Here is a 21424-nt window from a genome sequence, read left to right as displayed (position 1 = left end):
GATAAGAAGCATCTTGTTGGCGCGTTTTGCTGTAAAACCGTAATTGTTTCTAATAATTTTATAATGAACAGCTTATATCATATGCATAAAATTGATGCCAATGGGGCCAATAATGTCCCACCTTAAATCGAATTAATTAAAAGGCAAATAAATCACATTTTCCATAGTATATTCAAATTCGCATTGCGCACTTTATCATATACGCAGGCTCCGCCCACCGTTGGGTCGATTCCCGAAATAAAATCAAAACAAAAGCGAAGCGAGCTGCTCAGAAATCCCCAGCCAGATAGTCCGAGATTGTCGTTTGTTTTGCTGCTGAGCCGATTGATAAATTTTGGTTTTTCTGAACCGAACGTGCGGTTGTTTCGTGTTTAATGTACCACTAAAGTCCGGACGAACAAATAAATTAAATTCTTGTGCCAAAAAATCGTGAAAATGGGGTGCTACTCCTGTATGAAATTCCTATATATCATCTTAAACGTTTTGTTTCTGGTAAGTACGCAGATTGAGAATTTAGGGCACCGTTTGGAGAGGCCATTTTAATGAGATGTGCATCTGTTGTAAAATTTCATAAAATGCACTTATTCATTTATTATAATTTCTGTAATCAAACTAAATTATTTTCACCTAAATATACCAACCACATTCAAAAATATTTATAGAGGAAAACCCCAATTTATGCATTTTTAAAAAATATATAATAGGTTGGGAGAAATATTTTACTAAACATTAAACCCACACCTTTGACTCATTACATATTAATAGCATGTTATTGTGGCCACATTTCCCAACATTTGTAATGTGTGTGAAGCTAGCGTCCGATCGATATCCAGCAACCAAAATCGAGAACGCAGCATATGCCGGTTGCCAGCGACCAATTTATAGTCCGCGCTCCCTGTTATTTAATCAATATAATGCCCGTATCTCCAAAAATTCCCAAGGGATTTTAATAATTTTTTGTCCAGATATTAACAATGAATACCTAAATCGACTGACGATGGTCTCAAACCTCTACAAACTAAGGTTTTGTTGTGAAAATTAATTAAAAAGTCAAATGGTAAAAAAATGAAAAAGGCTCTAACTCCCAAAATTCCCAAAGGATTTGGATAAAACTTTTTTTTATAAAAGATAATAAATATCTAAATTGATTTTACATGGTTGCAAACCTCTACAAACGAAAGTTTTTTGGTAAAAAATTATTGAATTTTTAGATGTACAAAAAAAATTTAAAAGCTATAACTTCCAAAACTCCCAAAGGATTTAAATGAAACTTTTTTACGCAACTAGTAATAAACATCTAAATCGATTTTACATGGTTGCAAACCTCTACAAACGAAAGTTTTTTAGTAAAAAATTATTGAAATGTTAGATGTAGAAAAAAATAAACGACTATAACTTCCAAAACTCCCAAAGGATTCGAATGAAACTTTTTTATACAACTAATAATAAATATCTAAATCGATTTTACATGGTTGCAAATCTCTACAAACAAAAGTTTTTTGGTAAAAAATTATTGAAGTGTTAGATGTAAAAAAATATAAACGGCTATAACTCCCAAAACTCCCAAAGGATTTGAATGAAACTTTTTTATGCAATTAGCAATAAACATTTAAATCGGTTTTACATGGTTGCAAATCTCTACAAACGAAAGTTTTTTGGTAAAAAATTATTGAAGTGTTAGATGTAAAAAAATATAAACGGCTATAACTCCCAAAACTCCCAAAGGATTTGAATGAAACTTTTTTATGCAATTAGCAATAAACATTTAAATCGATTTTACATGGTTGCAAATCTCTACAAACGAAAGTTTTTTGGTAAAAAATTATTGAAATGTTAGATGTAGAAAAATATAAACGACTATAACTTCCAAAACTCCCAAAGGATTCGAATGAAACTTTTTTATACAACTAATAATAAATATCTAAATCGATTTTACATGGTTGCAAACCTCTACAAACGAAAGTTTTTTAGTAAAAAATTATTGAAATGTTAGATGTAGAAAAAAATAAACGACTATAACTTCCAAAACTCCCAAAGGATTCGAATGAAACTTTTTTATACAACTAATAATAAATATCTAAATCGATTTTACATGGTTGCAAATCTCTACAAACAAAAGTTTTTTGGTAAAAAATTATTGAAGTGTTAGATGTAAAAAAATATAAACGGCTATAACTCCCAAAACTCCCAAAGGATTTGAATGAAACTTTTTTATGCAATTAGCAATAAACATTTAAATCGGTTTTACATGGTTGCAAATCTCTACAAACGAAAGTTTTTTGGTAAAAAATTATTGAAGTGTTAGATGTAAAAAAATATAAACGGCTATAACTCCCAAAACTCCCAAAGGATTTGAATGAAACTTTTTTATGCAATTAGCAATAAACATTTAAATCGATTTTACATGGTTGCAAATCTCTACAAACGAAAGTTTTTTGGTAAAAAATTATTGAAATGTTAGATGTAGAAAAATATAAACGACTATAACTTCCAAAACTCCCAAAGGATTTGAATGAAACTTTTTTATGCAATTAGCAATAAACATTTAAATCGGTTTTACATGGTTGCAAATCTCTACAAACGAAAGTTTTTTGATTAAAAAATTTTTGAAGTGTTAGATGTAGAAAAATATAAACGGCTATAACTCCCAAAACTCCCAAAGGATTTGAATGAAACTTTTTTACGCAATTAGTAATAAATATTTAAATTGATTTTACATGGTTGCAAATCTCTACAAACGAAATTTTTTTGGTAAAAAATTATTGAAATGTTAGATGTAGGAAAAATATAAACGGCTATAACTCCCAAAACTCCCAAAGGATTCGAATGAAACTTTTTTACGCAATTAGCAATAAATATTTAAATCGATTTTACATGGTTGCAAATTTCTACAAACGAAAGTTTTTTGGTAAAAAATTATTGAAATGTTAGATGTAGAAAAATATAAACGACTATAACTTCCAAAACTCCCAAAGGATTTGAATGAAACTTTTTTATGCAATTAGCAATAAACATTTAAATCGATTTTACATGGTTGCAAATCTCTACAAACGAAAGTTTTTTGATTAAAAAATTTTTGAAGTGTTAGATGTAGAAAAATATAAACAACTATAACTCCCAAAACTCCCAAAGGATTTGAATGAAACTTTTTTACGCAATTAGTAATAAATATTTAAATCGATTTTACATGGTTGCAAATCTCTACAAACGAAAGTTTTTTGGTAAAAAATTATTGAAATGTTAGATGTAGAAAAATATAAACGGCTATAACTCCCAAAACTCCCAAAGGATTTGAATGAAACTTTTTTACGCAATTAGTAATAAATATTTAAATTGATTTTACATGGTTGCAAATCTCTACAAACGAAAGTTTTTTGGTAAAAAATTATTGAAATGTTAGATGTAGAAAAATATAAACGACTATAACTTCCAAAACTCCCAAAGGATTTGAATGAAACTTTTTTACGCAATTAGTAATAAATATTTAAATCGATTTTACATGGTTGCAAATCTCTACAAACGAAAGTTTTTTGGTAAAAAATTATTGAAATGTTAGATGTAGAAAAATATAAACGACTATAACTTCCAAAACTCCCAAAGGATTTGAATGAAACTTTTTTATGCAATTAGCAATAAACATTTAAATCGATTTTACATGGTTGCAAATCTCTACAAACGAAAGTTTTTTGGTAAAAAATTATTGAAGTGTTAGATGTAGAAAAATATAAACGGCTATAACTCCCAAAACTCCCAAAGGATTTGAATGAAACTTTTTTACGCAATTAGTAATAAATATTTAAATTGATTTTACATGGTTGCAAATCTCTACAAACGAAAGTTTTTTGGTAAAAAATTATTGAAATGTTAGATGTAGGAAAAATATAAACGGCTATAACTCCCAAAACTCCCAAAGGATTCGAATGAAACTTTTTTACGCAATTAGCAATAAATATTTAAATCGATTTTACATGGTTGCAAATCTCTACAAACGAAAGTTTTTTGGTAAAAAATTATTGAAATGTTAGATGTAGAAAAATATAAACGACTATAACTTCCAAAACTCCCAAAGGATTTGAATGAAACTTTTTTACGCAATAAGTAATAAATATTTAAATCGATTTTACATGGTTGCAAATCTCTACAAACGAAAGTTTTTTGGTAAAAAATTATTGAAATGTTAGATGTAGAAAAATATAAACGGCTATAACTCCCAAAACTCCCAAAGGATTTGAATGAAACTTTTTTACGCAATTAGTAATAAATATTTAAATTGATTTTACATGGTTGCAAATCTCTACAAACGAAAGTTTTTTGGTAAAAAATTATTGAAATGTTAGATGTAGAAAAATATAAACGGCTATAACTCCCAAAACTCCCAAAGGATTTGAATGAAACTTTTTTACGCAATTAGTAATAAATATTTAAATCGATTTTACATGGTTGCAAATCTCTACAAACGAAAGTTTTTTGGTAAAAAATTATTGAAATGTTAGATGTAGAAAAATATAAACGGCTATAACTCCCAAAACTCCCAAAGGATTTGAATGAAACTTTTTTACGCAATTAGTAATAAATATTTAAATTGATTTTACATGGTTGCAAATCTCTACAAACGAAAGTTTTTTGGTAAAAAATTATTGAAATGTTAGATGTAGAAAAATATAAACGACTATAACTTCCAAAACTCCCAAAGGATTTGAATGAAACTTTTTTACGCAATTAGTAATAAATATTTAAATCGATTTTACATGGTTGCAAATCTCTACAAACGAAAGTTTTTTGGTAAAAAATTATTGAAATGTTAGATGTAGAAAAATATAAACGACTATAACTTCCAAAACTCCCAAAGGATTTGAATGAAACTTTTTTATGCAATTAGCAATAAACATTTAAATCGATTTTACATGGTTGCAAATCTCTACAAACGAAAGTTTTTTGGTAAAAAATTATTGAAGTGTTAGATGTAGAAAAATATAAACGGCTATAACTCCCAAAACTCCCAAAGGATTTGAATGAAACTTTTTTACGCAATTAGTAATAAATATTTAAATTGATTTTACATGGTTGCAAATCTCTACAAACGAAAGTTTTTTGGTAAAAAATTATTGAAATGTTAGATGTAGGAAAAATATAAACGGCTATAACTCCCAAAACTCCCAAAGGATTCGAATGAAACTTTTTTACGCAATTAGCAATAAATATTTAAATCGATTTTACATGGTTGCAAATCTCTACAAACGAAAGTTTTTTGGTAAAAAATTATTGAAATGTTAGATGTAGAAAAATATAAACGACTATAACTTCCAAAACTCCCAAAGGATTTGAATGAAACTTTTTTATGCAATTAGCAATAAACATTTAAATCGATTTTACATGGTTGCAAATCTCTACAAACGAAAGTTTTTTGGTAAAAAATTATTGAAGTGTTAGATGTAGAAAAATATAAACGGCTATAACTCCCAAAACTCCCAAAGGATTTGAATGAAACTTTTTTACGCAATTAGTAATAAATATTTAAATTGATTTTACATGGTTGCAAATCTCTACAAACGAAAGTTTTTTGGTAAAAAATTATTGAAATGTTAGATGTAGGAAAAATATAAACGGCTATAACTCCCAAAACTCCCAAAGGATTCGAATGAAACTTTTTTACGCAATTAGCAATAAATATTTAAATCGATTTTACATGGTTGCAAATCTCTACAAACGAAAGTTTTTTGGTAAAAAATTATTGAAATGTTAGATGTAGAAAAATATAAACGACTATAACTTCCAAAACTCCCAAAGGATTTGAATGAAACTTTTTTACGCAATAAGTAATAAATATTTAAATCGATTTTACATGGTTGCAAATCTCTACAAACGAAAGTTTTTTGGTAAAAAATTATTGAAATGTTAGATGTAGAAAAATATAAACGGCTATAACTCCCAAAACTCCCAAAGGATTTGAATGAAACTTTTTTACGCAATTAGTAATAAATATTTAAATTGATTTTACATGGTTGCAAATCTCTACAAACGAAAGTTTTTTGGTAAAAAATTATTGAAATGTTAGATGTAGAAAAATATAAACGACTATAACTTCCAAAACTCCCAAAGGATTTGAATGAAACTTTTTTACGCAATTAGTAATAAATATTTAAATCGATTTTACATGGTTGCAAATTTCTACAAACGAAAGTTTTTTGGTAAAAAATTATTGAAATGTTAGATGTAGAAAAATATAAACGACTATAACTTCCAAAACTCCCAAAGGATTAGAATGAAACTTTTTTATACAACTAATAATAAATATCTAAATCGATTTTACATGGTTGCAAATCTCTACAAACGAAAGTTTTTTGGTTAAAAATTATTGAAGTGTTAGATGTAAAAAAATATAAACGGCTATAACTCCCAAAACTCCCAAAGGATTTGAATGAAACTTTTTTATGCAATTAGCAATAAACATTTAAATCGATTTTACATGGTTGCAAATCTCTACAAACGAAAGTTTTTTGGTAAAAAATTATTGAAATGTTAGATGTAGAAAAATATAAACGACTATAACTTCCAAAACTCCCAAAGGATTTGAATGAAACTTTTTTACGCAATTAGTAATAAATATTTAAATCGATTTTACATGGTTGCAAATCTCTACAAACGAAAGTTTTTTGGTAAAAAATTATTGAAATGTTAGATGTAGAAAAATATAAACGACTATAACTTCCAAAACTCCCAAAGGATTTGAATGAAACTTTTTTACGCAATTAGTAATAAATATTTAAATTGATTTTACATGGTTGCAAATCTCTACAAACGAAAGTTTTTTGGTAAAAAATTATTGAAATGTTAGATGTAGAAAAATATAAACGACTATAACTTCCAAAACTCCCAAAGGATTTGAATGAAACTTTTTTACGCAATAAGTAATAAATATTTAAATCGATTTTACATGGTTGCAAATCTCTACAAACGAAAGTTTTTTGGTAAAAAATTATTGAAATGTTAGATGTAGAAAAATATAAACGGCTATAACTCCCAAAACTCCCAAAGGATTTGAATGAAACTTTTTTACGCAATTAGTAATAAATATTTAAATTGATTTTACATGGTTGCAAATCTCTACAAACGAAAGTTTTTTGGTAAAAAATTATTGAAATGTTAGATGTAGAAAAATATAAACGACTATAACTTCCAAAACTCCCAAAGGATTTGAATGAAACTTTTTTACGCAATTAGTAATAAATATTTAAATCGATTTTACATGGTTGCAAATTTCTACAAACGAAAGTTTTTTGGTAAAAAATTATTGAAATGTTAGATGTAGAAAAATATAAACGACTATAACTTCCAAAACTCCCAAAGGATTAGAATGAAACTTTTTTATACAACTAATAATAAATATCTAAATCGATTTTACATGGTTGCAAATCTCTACAAACGAAAGTTTTTTGGTTAAAAATTATTGAAGTGTTAGATGTAAAAAAATATAAACGGCTATAACTCCCAAAACTCCCAAAGGATTTGAATGAAACTTTTTTATGCAATTAGCAATAAACATTTAAATCGATTTTACATGGTTGCAAATCTCTACAAACGAAAGTTTTTTGGTAAAAAATTATTGAAATGTTAGATGTAGAAAAATATAAACGACTATAACTTCCAAAACTCCCAAAGGATTTGAATGAAACTTTTTTACGCAATTAGTAATAAATATTTAAATCGATTTTACATGGTTGCAAATCTCTACAAACGAAAGTTTTTTGGTAAAAAATTATTGAAATGTTAGATGTAGAAAAATATAAACGACTATAACTTCCAAAACTCCCAAAGGATTTGAATGAAACTTTTTTACGCAATTAGTATTAAATATTTAAATTGATTTTACATGGTTGCAAATCTCTACAAACGAAAGTTTTTTGGTAAAAAATTATTGAAATGTTAGATGTAGAAAAATATAAACGACTATAACTTCCAAAACTCCCAAAGGATTTGAATGAAACTTTTTTACGCAATTAGTAATAAATATTTAAATCGATTTTACATGGTTGCAAATCTCTACAAACGAAAGTTTTTTGGTAAAAAATTATTGAAATGTTAGATGTAGAAAAATATAAACGACTATAACTTCCAAAACTCCCAAAGGATTAGAATGAAACTTTTTTATACAACTAATAATAAATATCTAAATCGATTTTACATGGTTGCAAATCTCTACAAACGAAAGTTTTTTGGTTAAAAATTATTGAAGTGTTAGATGTAAAAAAATATAAACGGCTATAACTCCCAAAACTCCCAAAGGATTTGAATGAAACTTTTTTATGCAATTAGCAATAAACATTTAAATCGATTTTACATGGTTGCAAATCTCTACAAACGAAAGTTTTTTGATTAAAAAATTTTTGAAGTGTTAGATGTAGAAAAATATAAACAACTATAACTTCCAAAACTCCCAAAGGATTTGAATGAAACTTTTTTACGCAATTAGTAATAAATATTTAAATCGATTTTACATGGTTGCAAATCTCTACAAACGAAAGTTTTTTGGTAAAAAATTATTGAAATGTTAGATGTAGAAAAATATAAACGACTATAACTTCCAAAACTCCCAAAGGATTCGAATGAAACTTGAGCCCCACACTGTCCTGGAGTGCCTTGTGCGTCCCAGTTCGTGCGTAAATGCATTCCCCGTCGTGTAATAAAACAAAATTAAAAAAAAAATTACACCAAAGTGCGCAAAGAATTTTATTGCTGGGCAGTTCAGTGGGTAAAAACTTAACTGCTTCTAACAACATATACAAATTCCTGGATGAATTTCCAAAAGGATCTTAACTAAGACCACACACTACTACAAACGGGGCCTATGTAAGTTTTCCTTAAATACAATTAATGAAACCTCCTCAGGTATACTTTCTAGGCATCTTGGTAACAATCCAGCCAGTGGTTTTAACGTAATTTTTGATTGGACCTTTATGGAGAATATTGACTGTTGTCTCCTGAAAGAGAGCGATTACCTAAAGGGAAGACCCGGACTCCTTTTGTAGCACCTGACTGTAATATCGACGACTTAGAGCTACTAGCCCCGATGGTTTAATTCCATACTACTATTTGGCTGGACTTGGATCTTGTATTTCTACTCAGAAATCACTATCTTTGTATTTGTTATATAAAATAAAAAATTGGAAAATTATTATGGTCTTTTGATTAGTTAAAATAACTCAATTTAATTAGTTTAAATAGAGAGTTTTGCAACATGTCTTAAATCTCATCACTTAAAATGTTTATTATTAATATTAAAAAAAGTTTTATTCAAATCCTGTGAGAGTTTTGGAAGTTATAGCCTTAAGTTTTTTTTAATACATCTAACATTTCAATAATTTTTAACCAAAAAACTTTCGTTTGTAGAGATTTGCAACCATGTAAAATCGATTTATATATTTATTACTAATTGCGTAAAAAAGTTTCATTCAAATCCTTTGGGAGTTTTGGGAGTTATAGCCGTTTATATTTTTTTACATCTAACACTTCAATAATTTTTTACCAAAAAACTTTCGTTTGTAGAGATTTGCAACCATGTAAAATCGATTTAGATATTTATTATTAGTTGTATAAAAAAGTTTCATTCTAATCCTTTGGGAGTTTTGGAAGTTATAGTCGTTTATATTTTTCTACATCTAACATTTCAATAATTTTTTACTAAAAAACTTTCGTCTGTAGAGGTTTGCAACCATGTAAAATCGATTTAAATATTTATTACTAATTGCGTAAAAAAGTTTCATTCAAATCCTTTGGGAGTTTTGGGAGTTATAGCCATTTATATTTTTTTACATCTAACACTTCAATAATTTTTTACCAAAAAACTTTCGTTTGTAGAGATTTGCAACCATATAAAATCGATTTAGATATTTATTATTAGTTGTATAAAAAAGTTTCATTCTAATCCTTTGGGAGTTTTGGAAGTTATAGTCGTTTATATTTTTCTACATCTAACATTTCAATAATTTTTTACTAAAAAACTTTCGTCTGTAGAGGTTTGCAACCATGTAAAATCGATTTAAATATTTATTACTAATTGCGTAAAAAAGTTTCATTCAAATCCTTTGGGAGTTTTGGGAGTTATAGCCATTTATATTTTTTTACATCTAACACTTCAATAATTTTTTACCAAAAAACTTTCGTTTGTAGAGATTTGCAACCATGTAAAATCGATTTAGATGTTTATTATTAGTTGTATAAAAAAGTTTCATTCGAATCCTTTGGGAGTTTTGGAAGTTATAGTCGTTTATATTTTTCTACATCTTACATTTCAATAATTTTTTACCAAAAAACTTTCATTTGTAGAGATTTGCAACCATGTAAAATCGATTTAAATGTTTATTACTAGTTGCGTAAAAAAGTTTCATTCAAATCCTTTGGGAGTTTTGGGAGTTATAGCCGTTTATATTTTTTTACATCTAACACTTCAATAATTTTTTACCAAAAAACTTTCGTTTGTAGAGATTTGCAACCATGTAAAATCGATTTAGATATTTATTATTAGTTGTATAAAAAAGTTTCATTCTAATCCTTTGGGAGTTTTGGAAGTTATAGTCGTTTATATTTTTCTACATCTAACATTTCAATAATTTTTTACCAAAAAACTTTCGTTTGTAGAGATTTGCAACCATGTAAAATCGATTTAAATATTTATTACTAATTGCGTAAGAAAGTTTCATTCAAATCCTTTGGGAGTTTTGGGAGTTATAGCCGTTTATATTTTTCTACATCTAACACTTCAATAATTTTTTACCAAAAAACTTTCGTTTGTAGAGATTTGCAACCATGTAAAATCGATTTAAATATTTATTGCTAATTGCGTAAAAAAGTTTTATTTGAATCCTTTGGGAATTTTGGAAGTTATAGCTTTTAAATTTTTTTTGTACATCTAAAAATTCAATAATTTTTTACCAAAAAACTTTCGTTTGTAGAGGTTTTTAACCATCTAAAATCAATTTATATATTTATTATCTTTTATAAAAAAAAGTTTTATCCAAATCCTTTGGGAATTTTGGGAGTTAGAGCCTATTTCATTTTTTTACCATTTGACTTTTTAATTAATTTTCACAACAAAACCTTAGTTTGTAGAGGTTTGAGACCATCGTCAGTCGATTTAGGTATTCATTGTTAATATCTGGACAAAAAATTATTAAAATCCCTTGGGAATTTTTGGAGATACGGGCATTATATTGATTAAATAACAGGGAGCGCGGACTATAAATTGGTCGCTGGCAACCGGCATATGCTGCGTTCTCGATTTTGGTTGCTGGATATCGATCGGACGCTAGCTTCACACACATACATTTGTAAATGATAAATTTGCACATCCTACTTACCTGTATGTATAATTTTTTTTTTGTTAGAATTCTTACCACCCACTTCTTTATGCATAAAAATAATTATTACATAAACCAGTCAACAGATAAAGAAAACTTTGGTTAGCTTTTACACAGGAAAAATGCATTGATGGCAAAGCCTGAAGCACCCAATTTTAAAATAATTTTGCTTTCACATCAGTCAGGTCTGAGAAATATGTATGTTTGTAGTCCAAGAAAAATGGAGAAAAATTTGATGTTCCTTTGCATGCAGAAATAATAAATTCAAATTTTGTATGCTTCTTCTTAATATTTATATTTGCAAATTATTGTTGTAATATACAAAAATGATTAATAAATAAGGTCCTAGATAAATAACATTCATGCAAGATAATAGGTTTTTTACTATTCTTAGGTTATGTTGTTCTCGGAAAGCTACCTATGTCTCAACATTCTAATAAATTTTAAATAAGTTTTTATGCTATGTTTATGTTGGCACATAAAACATTGACCAACCTAACTTATATCATTCGCAGTATTTTACTATTTTACTAGGTAGAAAACTGACTTTTTTGACTGAGTATTGTAAATATACATATTTTAAATTATTGTATTTTCTCCTGGTGGGTTATCAAAAATTAATGAAAATCTTTTAATCCTGAACATCTTGCTTTGATTTTAAAACAGAATAAGTCCATTCTTGAATTAAAATGATAACCTAGAATATGGTCTAGAATTTTACAGGATATGCCTTCTATAATTCTTTTCCTGGAATATCTTAAGAGTTCTTATTCCACTTTTTTTTCAAAGTCAAAAACTAGCTTTATTATCTGAGAGTTGTTGAAAGCTTTCTTAAATCATGAACATGATTAATGTTTTTCTTATCCATATAAACTTACAATTTTCTTAAAAAAAACAAGTATCAAGCAATGAAAACAAAACCACATTTTTTGAATATAGATATTGGGTAAGGAGCTCTCTTTTATACTGAATATTATATCATTAAATAACAAACTAGAGAGTGTCAAGTTCTTACTAAAAAAATAATGCTATACACAACAACAGACATTGGTAGAATTGCATACATGGGCAGGTTCCAGATCCTAATGATGCATGGTGTCTTGGGATAGGGTTAATCTACACACTGGCATTCCATATTTATACAACAATAAAAAGCTATAAGAATGCTAGCAAATTCTCAACACACAGGCTCATGTCGAGCACACTTTTAAAATATTAACAACTTCTCTGCAACATATATACAACAAGCACTTCAATATGTAAAAAACAATATTGCTAACATGTCTATGCACCAATCAATCCACATTCATGATACAAGAAATGAAAATCAAGCTGTGATTCTCCAACTTAGACTAACTTTAACTCAAAGAAATTTTAAAATATTATCCATCAAACTTTTTGATTGCCTGCCGGATGAAATAAAAAGTCTGCCGCCCTCTAATAAATTTAAATTCACAATAAAAAAAATCTTGCTTCACATAAGTCCATATACAGTAGTGGAAAAAAGTAGAGCAACATTTGAAAATACTTTATTTTTTCAAGCAGTGAATGTAAACCAGAAGTAAAATTAATTCCAGTAATTTATTATTACACAAGCAATTTAATATTAAGAAAAAAAAACATATTTCCTTGTCCTTAGTATTTTTGTATTAAAATTTATTTTTTAGGTGCAAAAAGTAAAGCAACATTTTTTAATATTCGTTTTTATTTCATTTCTAATAAATAAAAAAAAACAAGTTAATATTTTGTAAAGTACCCGTTATTCTTAATTACATCTTCACAACGTTTTGGCATGGATCTTATTAGCTTAGAAATAATCCCTGGATCCATATTCACCCATGCTTCCTTCAATGCTTCAAAAAATTCTTGCTGATTTTTATAAGATTTTCCTCTGATTTTGGAATCTAATGTCCCACAGATTCTCAATGGGATTGAGATCAGGGGATTGTGAAGGCCATTCCATTACATTAATGTTTTCCTTTCTGAACCAAGCTTTTACGAACCGAGAAGAATGCTTGGGATCATTGTCCTGTTGAAATAAATGTCTTAAAGGCATAGTAACATCAGCATATGGAATCATTTGGCTCTCTAATATGTCCTTATATTGAAACCGGTCCATTATAGCTTCTATTTTATACAGGGGGCCCATACTATAGCCCGAAAAGCATTCCCAAACCATTACTGCTCCACCACCATATTTCACTGTTGGACAGGTATACTTGGGGTTGAGTCTTTCATTGACAGGGCGTCTAACATACACAATTGCATCACTTTTGAACAAACAAAACTTGGATTCATCACTCCAGATTACCTTTTTCCAATCATGCTCTGTATAATGTAGATGCGTTTTGGTAAAACTTAAACGGGAACGTCTATTTTTTTTTGACAGCAACGGTTTTTTGGCAGGTCTTCTGGCAAATAACTTGGCCTCTAATAGTCTATTTCTCACCATCCTCGAAGTCACGTTTACTCCAAGCTCTTCGGATATGCGGTGCTTTATCTTATTGGATACCAGAAAAGGCTCATTTTTAGCAATTTTGATAATTTGTTTATCGGTATATGGAGTGGTTTTTCTACGTCTCCCTGACTTTTTCTTAACAGCTAAATCGCTATTTATATGAAACTGCTTAATTATACGAGACACAATAGATCTATGTAACCTAAATGTCGTTGCAATAGCAATCTGCTTTTGACCACTTTTGTATAAATCAACAATGCTATTTTTAATATCGACAGATAAATTTTTACCGCGAGGCATCTTAAGCAGCCAAATACCGTCAACTATCAGTTTAAACTAACACTAAGTAAAATATTTTGCATGATTTGAGAAATATTTCAAAAATGTTGCTTTACTTTTTTCCACTCTAAAGTATTCTTTTTTGTGTCCCTTGGTAAAAAGGGATAAGAATTAACAGTTTTTATTGGCAAACCATTTATAAGTACCATATGTTTTTATCTACAGAAATTTTATGCTAAAAGTCATCATCTCATATTTTATTTTAGCAACTTATTAAATGTTGCTCTACATTTTTCCACTACTGTATATATATACAGAAATTCTTTGACTGGATAAAGTGGCCTGAGAACTAATGCCTAGCCTGGTGCAGCTACTACTAATTTTATTTATTCCTATTTTGTACATTTTATTTATGTGTTAGTATATTGGCGTTTTATTCAAGAACAAATGTTATATATATATATATCATTAGTTTGATGATGCTTAAACTTAAATTGCATTGTAGGTTCTACTGTACAATTGTAGTTGTATTTTTTGCAAATAAAGATTCATTCATTCAAACGACTCTTATTTGGTCACTGTGTGGGTATGGGCAATCTGAAACGAGCTTAGTGCCAAAAGAATATTCTTTTGTAATTTTGTTTTTATGATTTTTGAATATAAAACTTGCAGTCTGTAATATATAGGTATAAGGAACAAAATTTTATATTTTACAAAAAGTGGAAGACCCATGATATATACTATTCTAGACAGAAAGTGAATTGCTCTTTTTTGAAGTATAAACAGTGAGTCAATCCTATATTGAGCACATGAGCCCCAAAAACATATCCCTTGTCTCAGGTGAGATTATACATATAAGCTCTTTCAACTATGTCAGAGTCCAAAGACAATAGCAATCAGAAAAAACTTTATTGCTTATCTTGGTAATATGGTGTTGAAATTTAAGCCCAACATCAATTGCTAGACCTGAAAATTTGCTAGAATGGTGCCTTAGAATGGGCTCATTGTTCAACCCAAAATTATCCATAGAACACTTAAAACACAACACATTTATTTTTGATGAAGACTCAAGTTTCCTACAAATCTTAGCAAAAAAATAATGTAATGATAATGACAAATAATAAAACATAATATGATAGATTTAGATTGAAATTATTCCTTTTAGTTAGACAGTAGCTAAATAATAATATCTCAGTGTCATGAACTCTGTTTTAAAATAGCATGTAATGTATATTAATAAATAAGTAATTGTGGATATATGCAAGTCAATAAATGATAAATTTAGAACTATAGTCAATAACTTTTATATAACCCAAAAATAACTTCCTAGTTTTCAGCTATTTTAAAGCAATCAAACACATAGATTTCTGGTTATAATTCAAAGTTGTGATTGAGTAAAATAGTAATAACAGGTAAAATGGAAATTAAATTGCTATGTAAAAATAAAATTAATATAAACACTCATTTTTTATGAATTACAAAAAGAAATTATGCCAAAAACAGTATTAGAATTAATTTAATACGTGGCGTTTATACATATAGAGCCAATAATATCTATATTTAGCTGGTAAAATATAATAAAAATATGAAATTTGCAGAATAAAATTTCAAAAATTTTCTACTTATATAAAAAGTCATTAATGCTATAGGGTTCTTTCAATAACATTTTTTTAGCTTGTTTTTAATTTTTTTTTTTTGAGAAGTAATTTTTTTATCCATAGTTTGTTACATATTTTAATGCAGGGACATTTTGTATAATATGTTTTATGTCCATGTATTACATGTTGGTTATTTGTAAATTGCATCAGGTTAAGTAAATGTATTCTGTACTAAAGATATGTAAATATGTTTTATATTTGAGTTTTTTTTTTATGGCTTTGTAGGGTTAGTATTTTGTGCTGCTTGAAGACTGTTGTGACAAGAGTGTTAAGGTTTTCAATTGCATATTAACCTGATGATAGGTGTGTCATTCCATAATTTTTATGAAGCAATATAAATGGGGTTCCACAATTCAGTGGATGCTTAAAGTATGCATCATATTCATAGTATGCTTAATTTTTTTTTTTAATAGTAATAATTAACTTTTAGAGGTATACTCTATATATTGGGTTTCTTTTAAGTAAATGAGAACCTATATTTTCCTAATTATAGCAGCCCTATTATTAAATTAACATTATTAAAATATGTTTTTAATGCACATTATATTCAAGCTGGCATTCACTTATAATTATAATTTAAAAATTGTATGACTCACTATAAACATATGCAGGGTTATCAACAACATATTTGTAGTAATATAACATTTTTGTACCTATTTTATGACTCACCCCAAGGCATTTGTTTGTATTTGTATAAGATCCTCTCACATTTTTGTTTGTATATGGCACCCACCCTAAACTACATTTCCTGTTGGTATATTTATCTACTTTAGTGGCAATGTAGTGTGAACACAATAATTTATTATATATGTTTGTATTGCCCATAAATTAACTATCTGTAAAAATTATGTACCTTCACTATATAATAATGCTTAAACCTATAATTGAGCTTAGGGTTAATTAAGAATTAACCCTGCAGCTCAAAATTTAATATATTTAAGACATAAGCTATAAGTTTATTTAAATATTTCTTTTTGTAATCACCTAAGGACTCATAGCCTAGGGATATTCCGCTTTAGCAGTTATATGCATTATATACTTAAACATTTATTGGAGTATAAACTTTTTCAACCATTTTTTCTTATATTAGCTCATTGGAATATGTGGTGTTGGAGTTATAGTTTGGATCCTAACAGACCAGTCTGTTCCCCTTCACTTCACCCAAGAGTATGATGACTTCATGATAGCCACCATAATCTACCTAATTGTTGCTCTGGCCCTAATTGTTCTTTCATTCTTGGGTATCTACAGTGTATGCAAAGAGGTGAAATGGGCACTAGTTGTTGTAAGTTAAAATTATTAAACCATTTAATCGCTGTAATAATACATATATCAATTTAATTTTTTTAGTCATTCTGCTTGCTACTATTAATCATAGTGGTACAAGTAGCCTCAGGGGTCTGGCTTTACATAAACAGAGAGGCTTTGGATAATTTCACTCGTGCCCATTTCAAGAATACAATTCAGGAACAGTATGATAAAAATCCAAAGATGAGGCCTATCGTGGACACCATACAGGAGAAGGTATGTATTTTTATGTTAAATTTAAATCTTCCCACCTCAATTGTCTCATAGAGAAAAAAAGTAATTACAAATTATGATGTGTTGCTGCCTGTCATTTAAAAATACAATATCTACTGTAAAAGACCTATTTTTTTTTTGGAGCAGTGGTGGACACCTAAAAAAAGGGCTGTACATTTTCAATTAAAAAGTACATCATATTTTTTTATTATTATAAAACCAACCCTGTCCTGCTTATCTTATAGATCACTATAATAATAGATATTTTCCTGTTTCAAAAATTAAATTTAAAAATCCTTTAAATAAAAATGTGTCAGGTTAGTTATAATATGTAATGATAGCATGGTATTCAAGAATAACTTAAATTATCTGTTTATACGTCAATATATCAATGGTGGTTTGGATTAGTATATTTTAATCAATCTAGTCTAACTATTGCTTATTCACTTTTAAACCAATAGTTTACTTCATAAATGGAGTTTGGCCTGTGATATACAAATGCACACTGAAATTAGCTCTACTTAACCATTTTAGATGAAATGTTGTGGTGCAGACAGCCCAACTGACTGGTCTCGCAACAAAGAAATTAACTTGCAAGTGAATTCCAAATCAGCTACCTACAATATACCACCCAGTTGCTGCAGGGAGGGAATCCTTGAATCCCAATGTCATGCTGCTACCAAAGACATAAAACTGGGAGGTGTCCCCAATACTGACGTAATTTACCCGAAAGGCTGCTACGTGCTCATTAAGGAACATATCATCGACAGTATGACCATTATTTTTGCTGTTTTTGGTGTTATAGTGGGCGTGAAAGTATTGGGCTTGTTAACCGGCATTATACTGGCGTTTTCTATGAATCGGTCAAACCGCTATAAAGCTTAATTCATTGTTTGTTCTGCATAATGTCGGATCAGGATAGATCCAATTTATGGAACAATTATTTCTTCTTTTGCTCCGCCTAAGTTCAATGTACAAATTAATCCGTACCTTATTTATTTGCTCTCTATCGAAATCTAGAATCTACTTATACCAAAAAATATGTATTTTTTAACGTTTATAAATGATTATATGTCTGTTATTCAAATGCTATATATTATATGTATACCATTTAATATTTATATTAAGACGTTAATATGCAAAAATTGACTTCCACAGGGAGATATATGGTAACTTTGATTTCTTATGTAATTTACCAGTCATGACTATGTTTTATTACTAATTTAAATCTGGATATTGAGGCACCCTGTCTTGAACTTGAAGGTGACCATTGAGATGTCGGAAACTGTAAAATGTCGATGAAATATAGGAAATAACTTAATTAACATGCAATTTAAAAAATGTAATAAAATATATTTTTTTATAATGTTATTTAAATCCACAGGCCAAACTTTTTATGGCTCTTTACGGCTGACCAGTCATTTTTAAATAACACCAGCAAAATAAATATTTTTTTTAGTTTTAGTTTTTTTTTGAGTTTTCTTCTAAAACATTAAAATTTCTAAACGGCCTTTTAGTAAGTATCAAATTGTGCAATTTTGCCATAACCGACCTAGTTCTTAGTTTACCCTCAAATTTGGGACATCCTGTGTTCTCTCTACTCCTCATGCATAACTCCTACTTTTAAGAAACGATATCCCGATAAAAAAATATCGTGCCAAACCGATATCTAATAAATGATTTTTTTTATATATTACCAAAAGTATAGTAATGAGTGAACTTCATGTACCTTACCATATTCACCATTTTTGCATATTATAATACATATAAAACTACAATTTATTAACTACTGTAAGTGCCATATTATTTATTCTTTCTAACTATTTACGATACTTTAGACTGACGATGTACTTGCCAAAATAGACTTTTTATCTAATGTGATGGTCGCCCAAACTAACATAATATATTTAACCATCTATGCATCGTTCTTGACTGATTTCAAGACTAATTTGTATTAATTTCACTCTTATAAGGGTGCTCGAATGACCAGACATTTACAGATTGAACGCCATTTTTCGTTAGGGCATATTTACTCCCCTCTCCATTTAGCTCTCTAAGTTTTGTTAATTAATTTATTTTTGTAAAAGATATGTTTTTTCGTCATATATGTATAGATGTTAAGATAACTGGTTAAAGTAGTACGCGGAATGTGTATTGCTTTTAAAATCGTTTATTATAGGTATTAAATTAAGCCAAAAATATGAAGAACAAAGCCGTTCTAGATTAGTATATATAGACACGTTTTGGTAATTATAGCACATTTAATTCTACTTATTACACAACAAGGGATATTTTTTTATGATCGAGTAGCATTTACAGTTTGACTCGACAAATTTGCTCACTCAACCGACATATTTATAATTTTTTATGTAAAACACTATTTTATTGAAATATACATGGTGTCTGAAATAAAAGTAATGACTGCACTATTGTTAAGCCTTGGCTAGTAAAAGATGTCTATAGAACTTTAATAAAATATTTACTAAAAACATTCTAATAATTGCTCCTATTCATTGTCATACTTTTATTTTTGCCCACGTTTCACAAATAATTATTATACTTATTTATTTCACAAATACAGCACAATATGTCATACAGTCTTATATAGAATACAGGCAAATGTAAAACAGGTTTCCATTAAATTCAAAATTATCCTTAATTTTTTTGCATTGCAATGCTATCTTGATTTACAGTAAAAACTGTTTAAAGGCCTGTTATTTTCAACTTGAGATATAAAGTGTATATAAACAGTCGTGCTTAAAAAAGGATTTTCCGTTGATTGGCATAATAATATATTGGTTGTCCTATTTAGAATGGGGCTACCTTTTTGAATAGGTTAACTTGTCATCGATAGAAAAAAGCTAAATGAACCATCTTTGAGATTAAAAATGGTAACAAAATAGCACACTAATGATTTCAAACACCCTGTAGATAATATAGCTATCAGAAAACCAAAAATAGTATTGTAGATGACAATATTTAAATCACATCACAAAAAATTTGCATTGCGCACAATATTACAGGCTTTGTTGGACGTAGATAGTTGTAGTTTAGTTTATAAGTACCATTATTGTTACTACTTATTATTATATTGTAACAGATGTATCATAAATGATTTCAGACCTTTTAGTGATGGGATTTGCTCTTAGCAGCTTTCAGCCACTAACTGAATAATTGTTAATTGATAAAAGCATTAAGATAAAGAGAAACTTCCTGAAGTTGTTCAGATGAACAAATGTACTTCAAAATGAAAAGATGGGTTAAAACCTCCGCAGTCATTGATAATACATCTTATATTTAATAATTGTTTTTTTCTTAATATTAAAAGAAAAGAATATTTATGCATTTAATGTCTAATTATTGTATATTTGAGGTATAAAATCATAATAATAATAGTAATATTTTCCATGAGTCTGTAGTAAGATCTATGTTCGTATCATGTATGTTAGAATTATAATCCTTAAAATATATTAAACTGTTACCAAATATGCTTATAAAAACTAGTGGTAGCCCGGAACAGAAGCAGAAGGGAAGAACATTGGTTGTGATATATATGGAAATCAATCAAAACAAAAAGAAACATGTACAGAAAGAAAGAAAGAATATTGCCTATTTTTGATGTAACGAGAGTTTTCAAAAAATCTATGTTTTCTACAAACTTTAGTAGTTAGTATTATGTTGCTTGTACCTTAAAAGAAGTTATAATTTATACTATTTTGGAATGTTGGCTTGTTTTTTTTTTATTATTTTTGTAAACCCCTATATCATGTTTTTAATAAACTATCTAGAACTATATTACAATTTTTTATTTTAAAAATAAAACCCATAATAATGTTAAATAGATGCAACAAATAATATTTCCAGTCTGCCGTATGGAATAATTATATAGATTATTTTTAATAGGTATGACCACATAAAATGCGAATTTATATAATTATCAAATAGTTAAGCGTTTTTTTTTGCATGCAAGTATAGGTGTGTTGTGCGTGGCAACAAAATATAGAGGTATTTGGTTTTGATAAATTGTTTATATTTATAGTATAGTAATACAAAAAAAGGCATTTCTATAAAGTGCAATAGACGGTTCTCAAGAGTAAAGAATATAATAAAATAAAAGGATATTTCAATTAAGAAAAAGTGAAAAGTCTGGATTA

At 28.1% G+C, this 21424-nt stretch overlaps 2 protein-coding genes across 3 annotated transcripts in view; one reads left to right on the top strand and one right to left on the bottom strand.

The window, feature by feature from the left end:
- LOC126736620 (uncharacterized) overlaps positions 1–21424 on the bottom strand; it is a 46052-nt gene that overhangs the window by 21160 nt on the left and 3468 nt on the right. The window contains exon 1 of one of the 2 annotated variants that reach the window (XM_050441058.1): positions 11355–11372. The exons of the other annotated variant lie outside the window; for it this stretch is intronic. The gene's annotated coding sequence lies outside the window, so the exon portion shown is untranslated. Of the gene's footprint in view, positions 1–11354; positions 11373–21424 lie in introns of those variants that run through there. 2 annotated transcript variants of the gene reach the window in all.
- LOC126736629 (CD82 antigen-like) lies at positions 237–21065 on the top strand. The gene is made up of 4 exons (XM_050441080.1): positions 237–492; positions 16840–17034; positions 17100–17273; positions 17805–21065. The coding sequence occupies exons 1-4, from the start codon at positions 436–438 to the stop codon at positions 18153–18155; spliced, it is 777 nt and encodes a 258-aa protein (XP_050297037.1). The 5' UTR covers positions 237–435; the 3' UTR covers positions 18156–21065.

Source organism: Anthonomus grandis, chromosome 5 (genome assembly GCF_022605725.1).
Source record: "Anthonomus grandis grandis chromosome 5, icAntGran1.3, whole genome shotgun sequence".
Taxonomy (NCBI): domain Eukaryota; kingdom Metazoa; phylum Arthropoda; class Insecta; order Coleoptera; family Curculionidae; genus Anthonomus; species Anthonomus grandis.
This window is presented reverse-complemented; position numbering and strand designations above follow the sequence as displayed.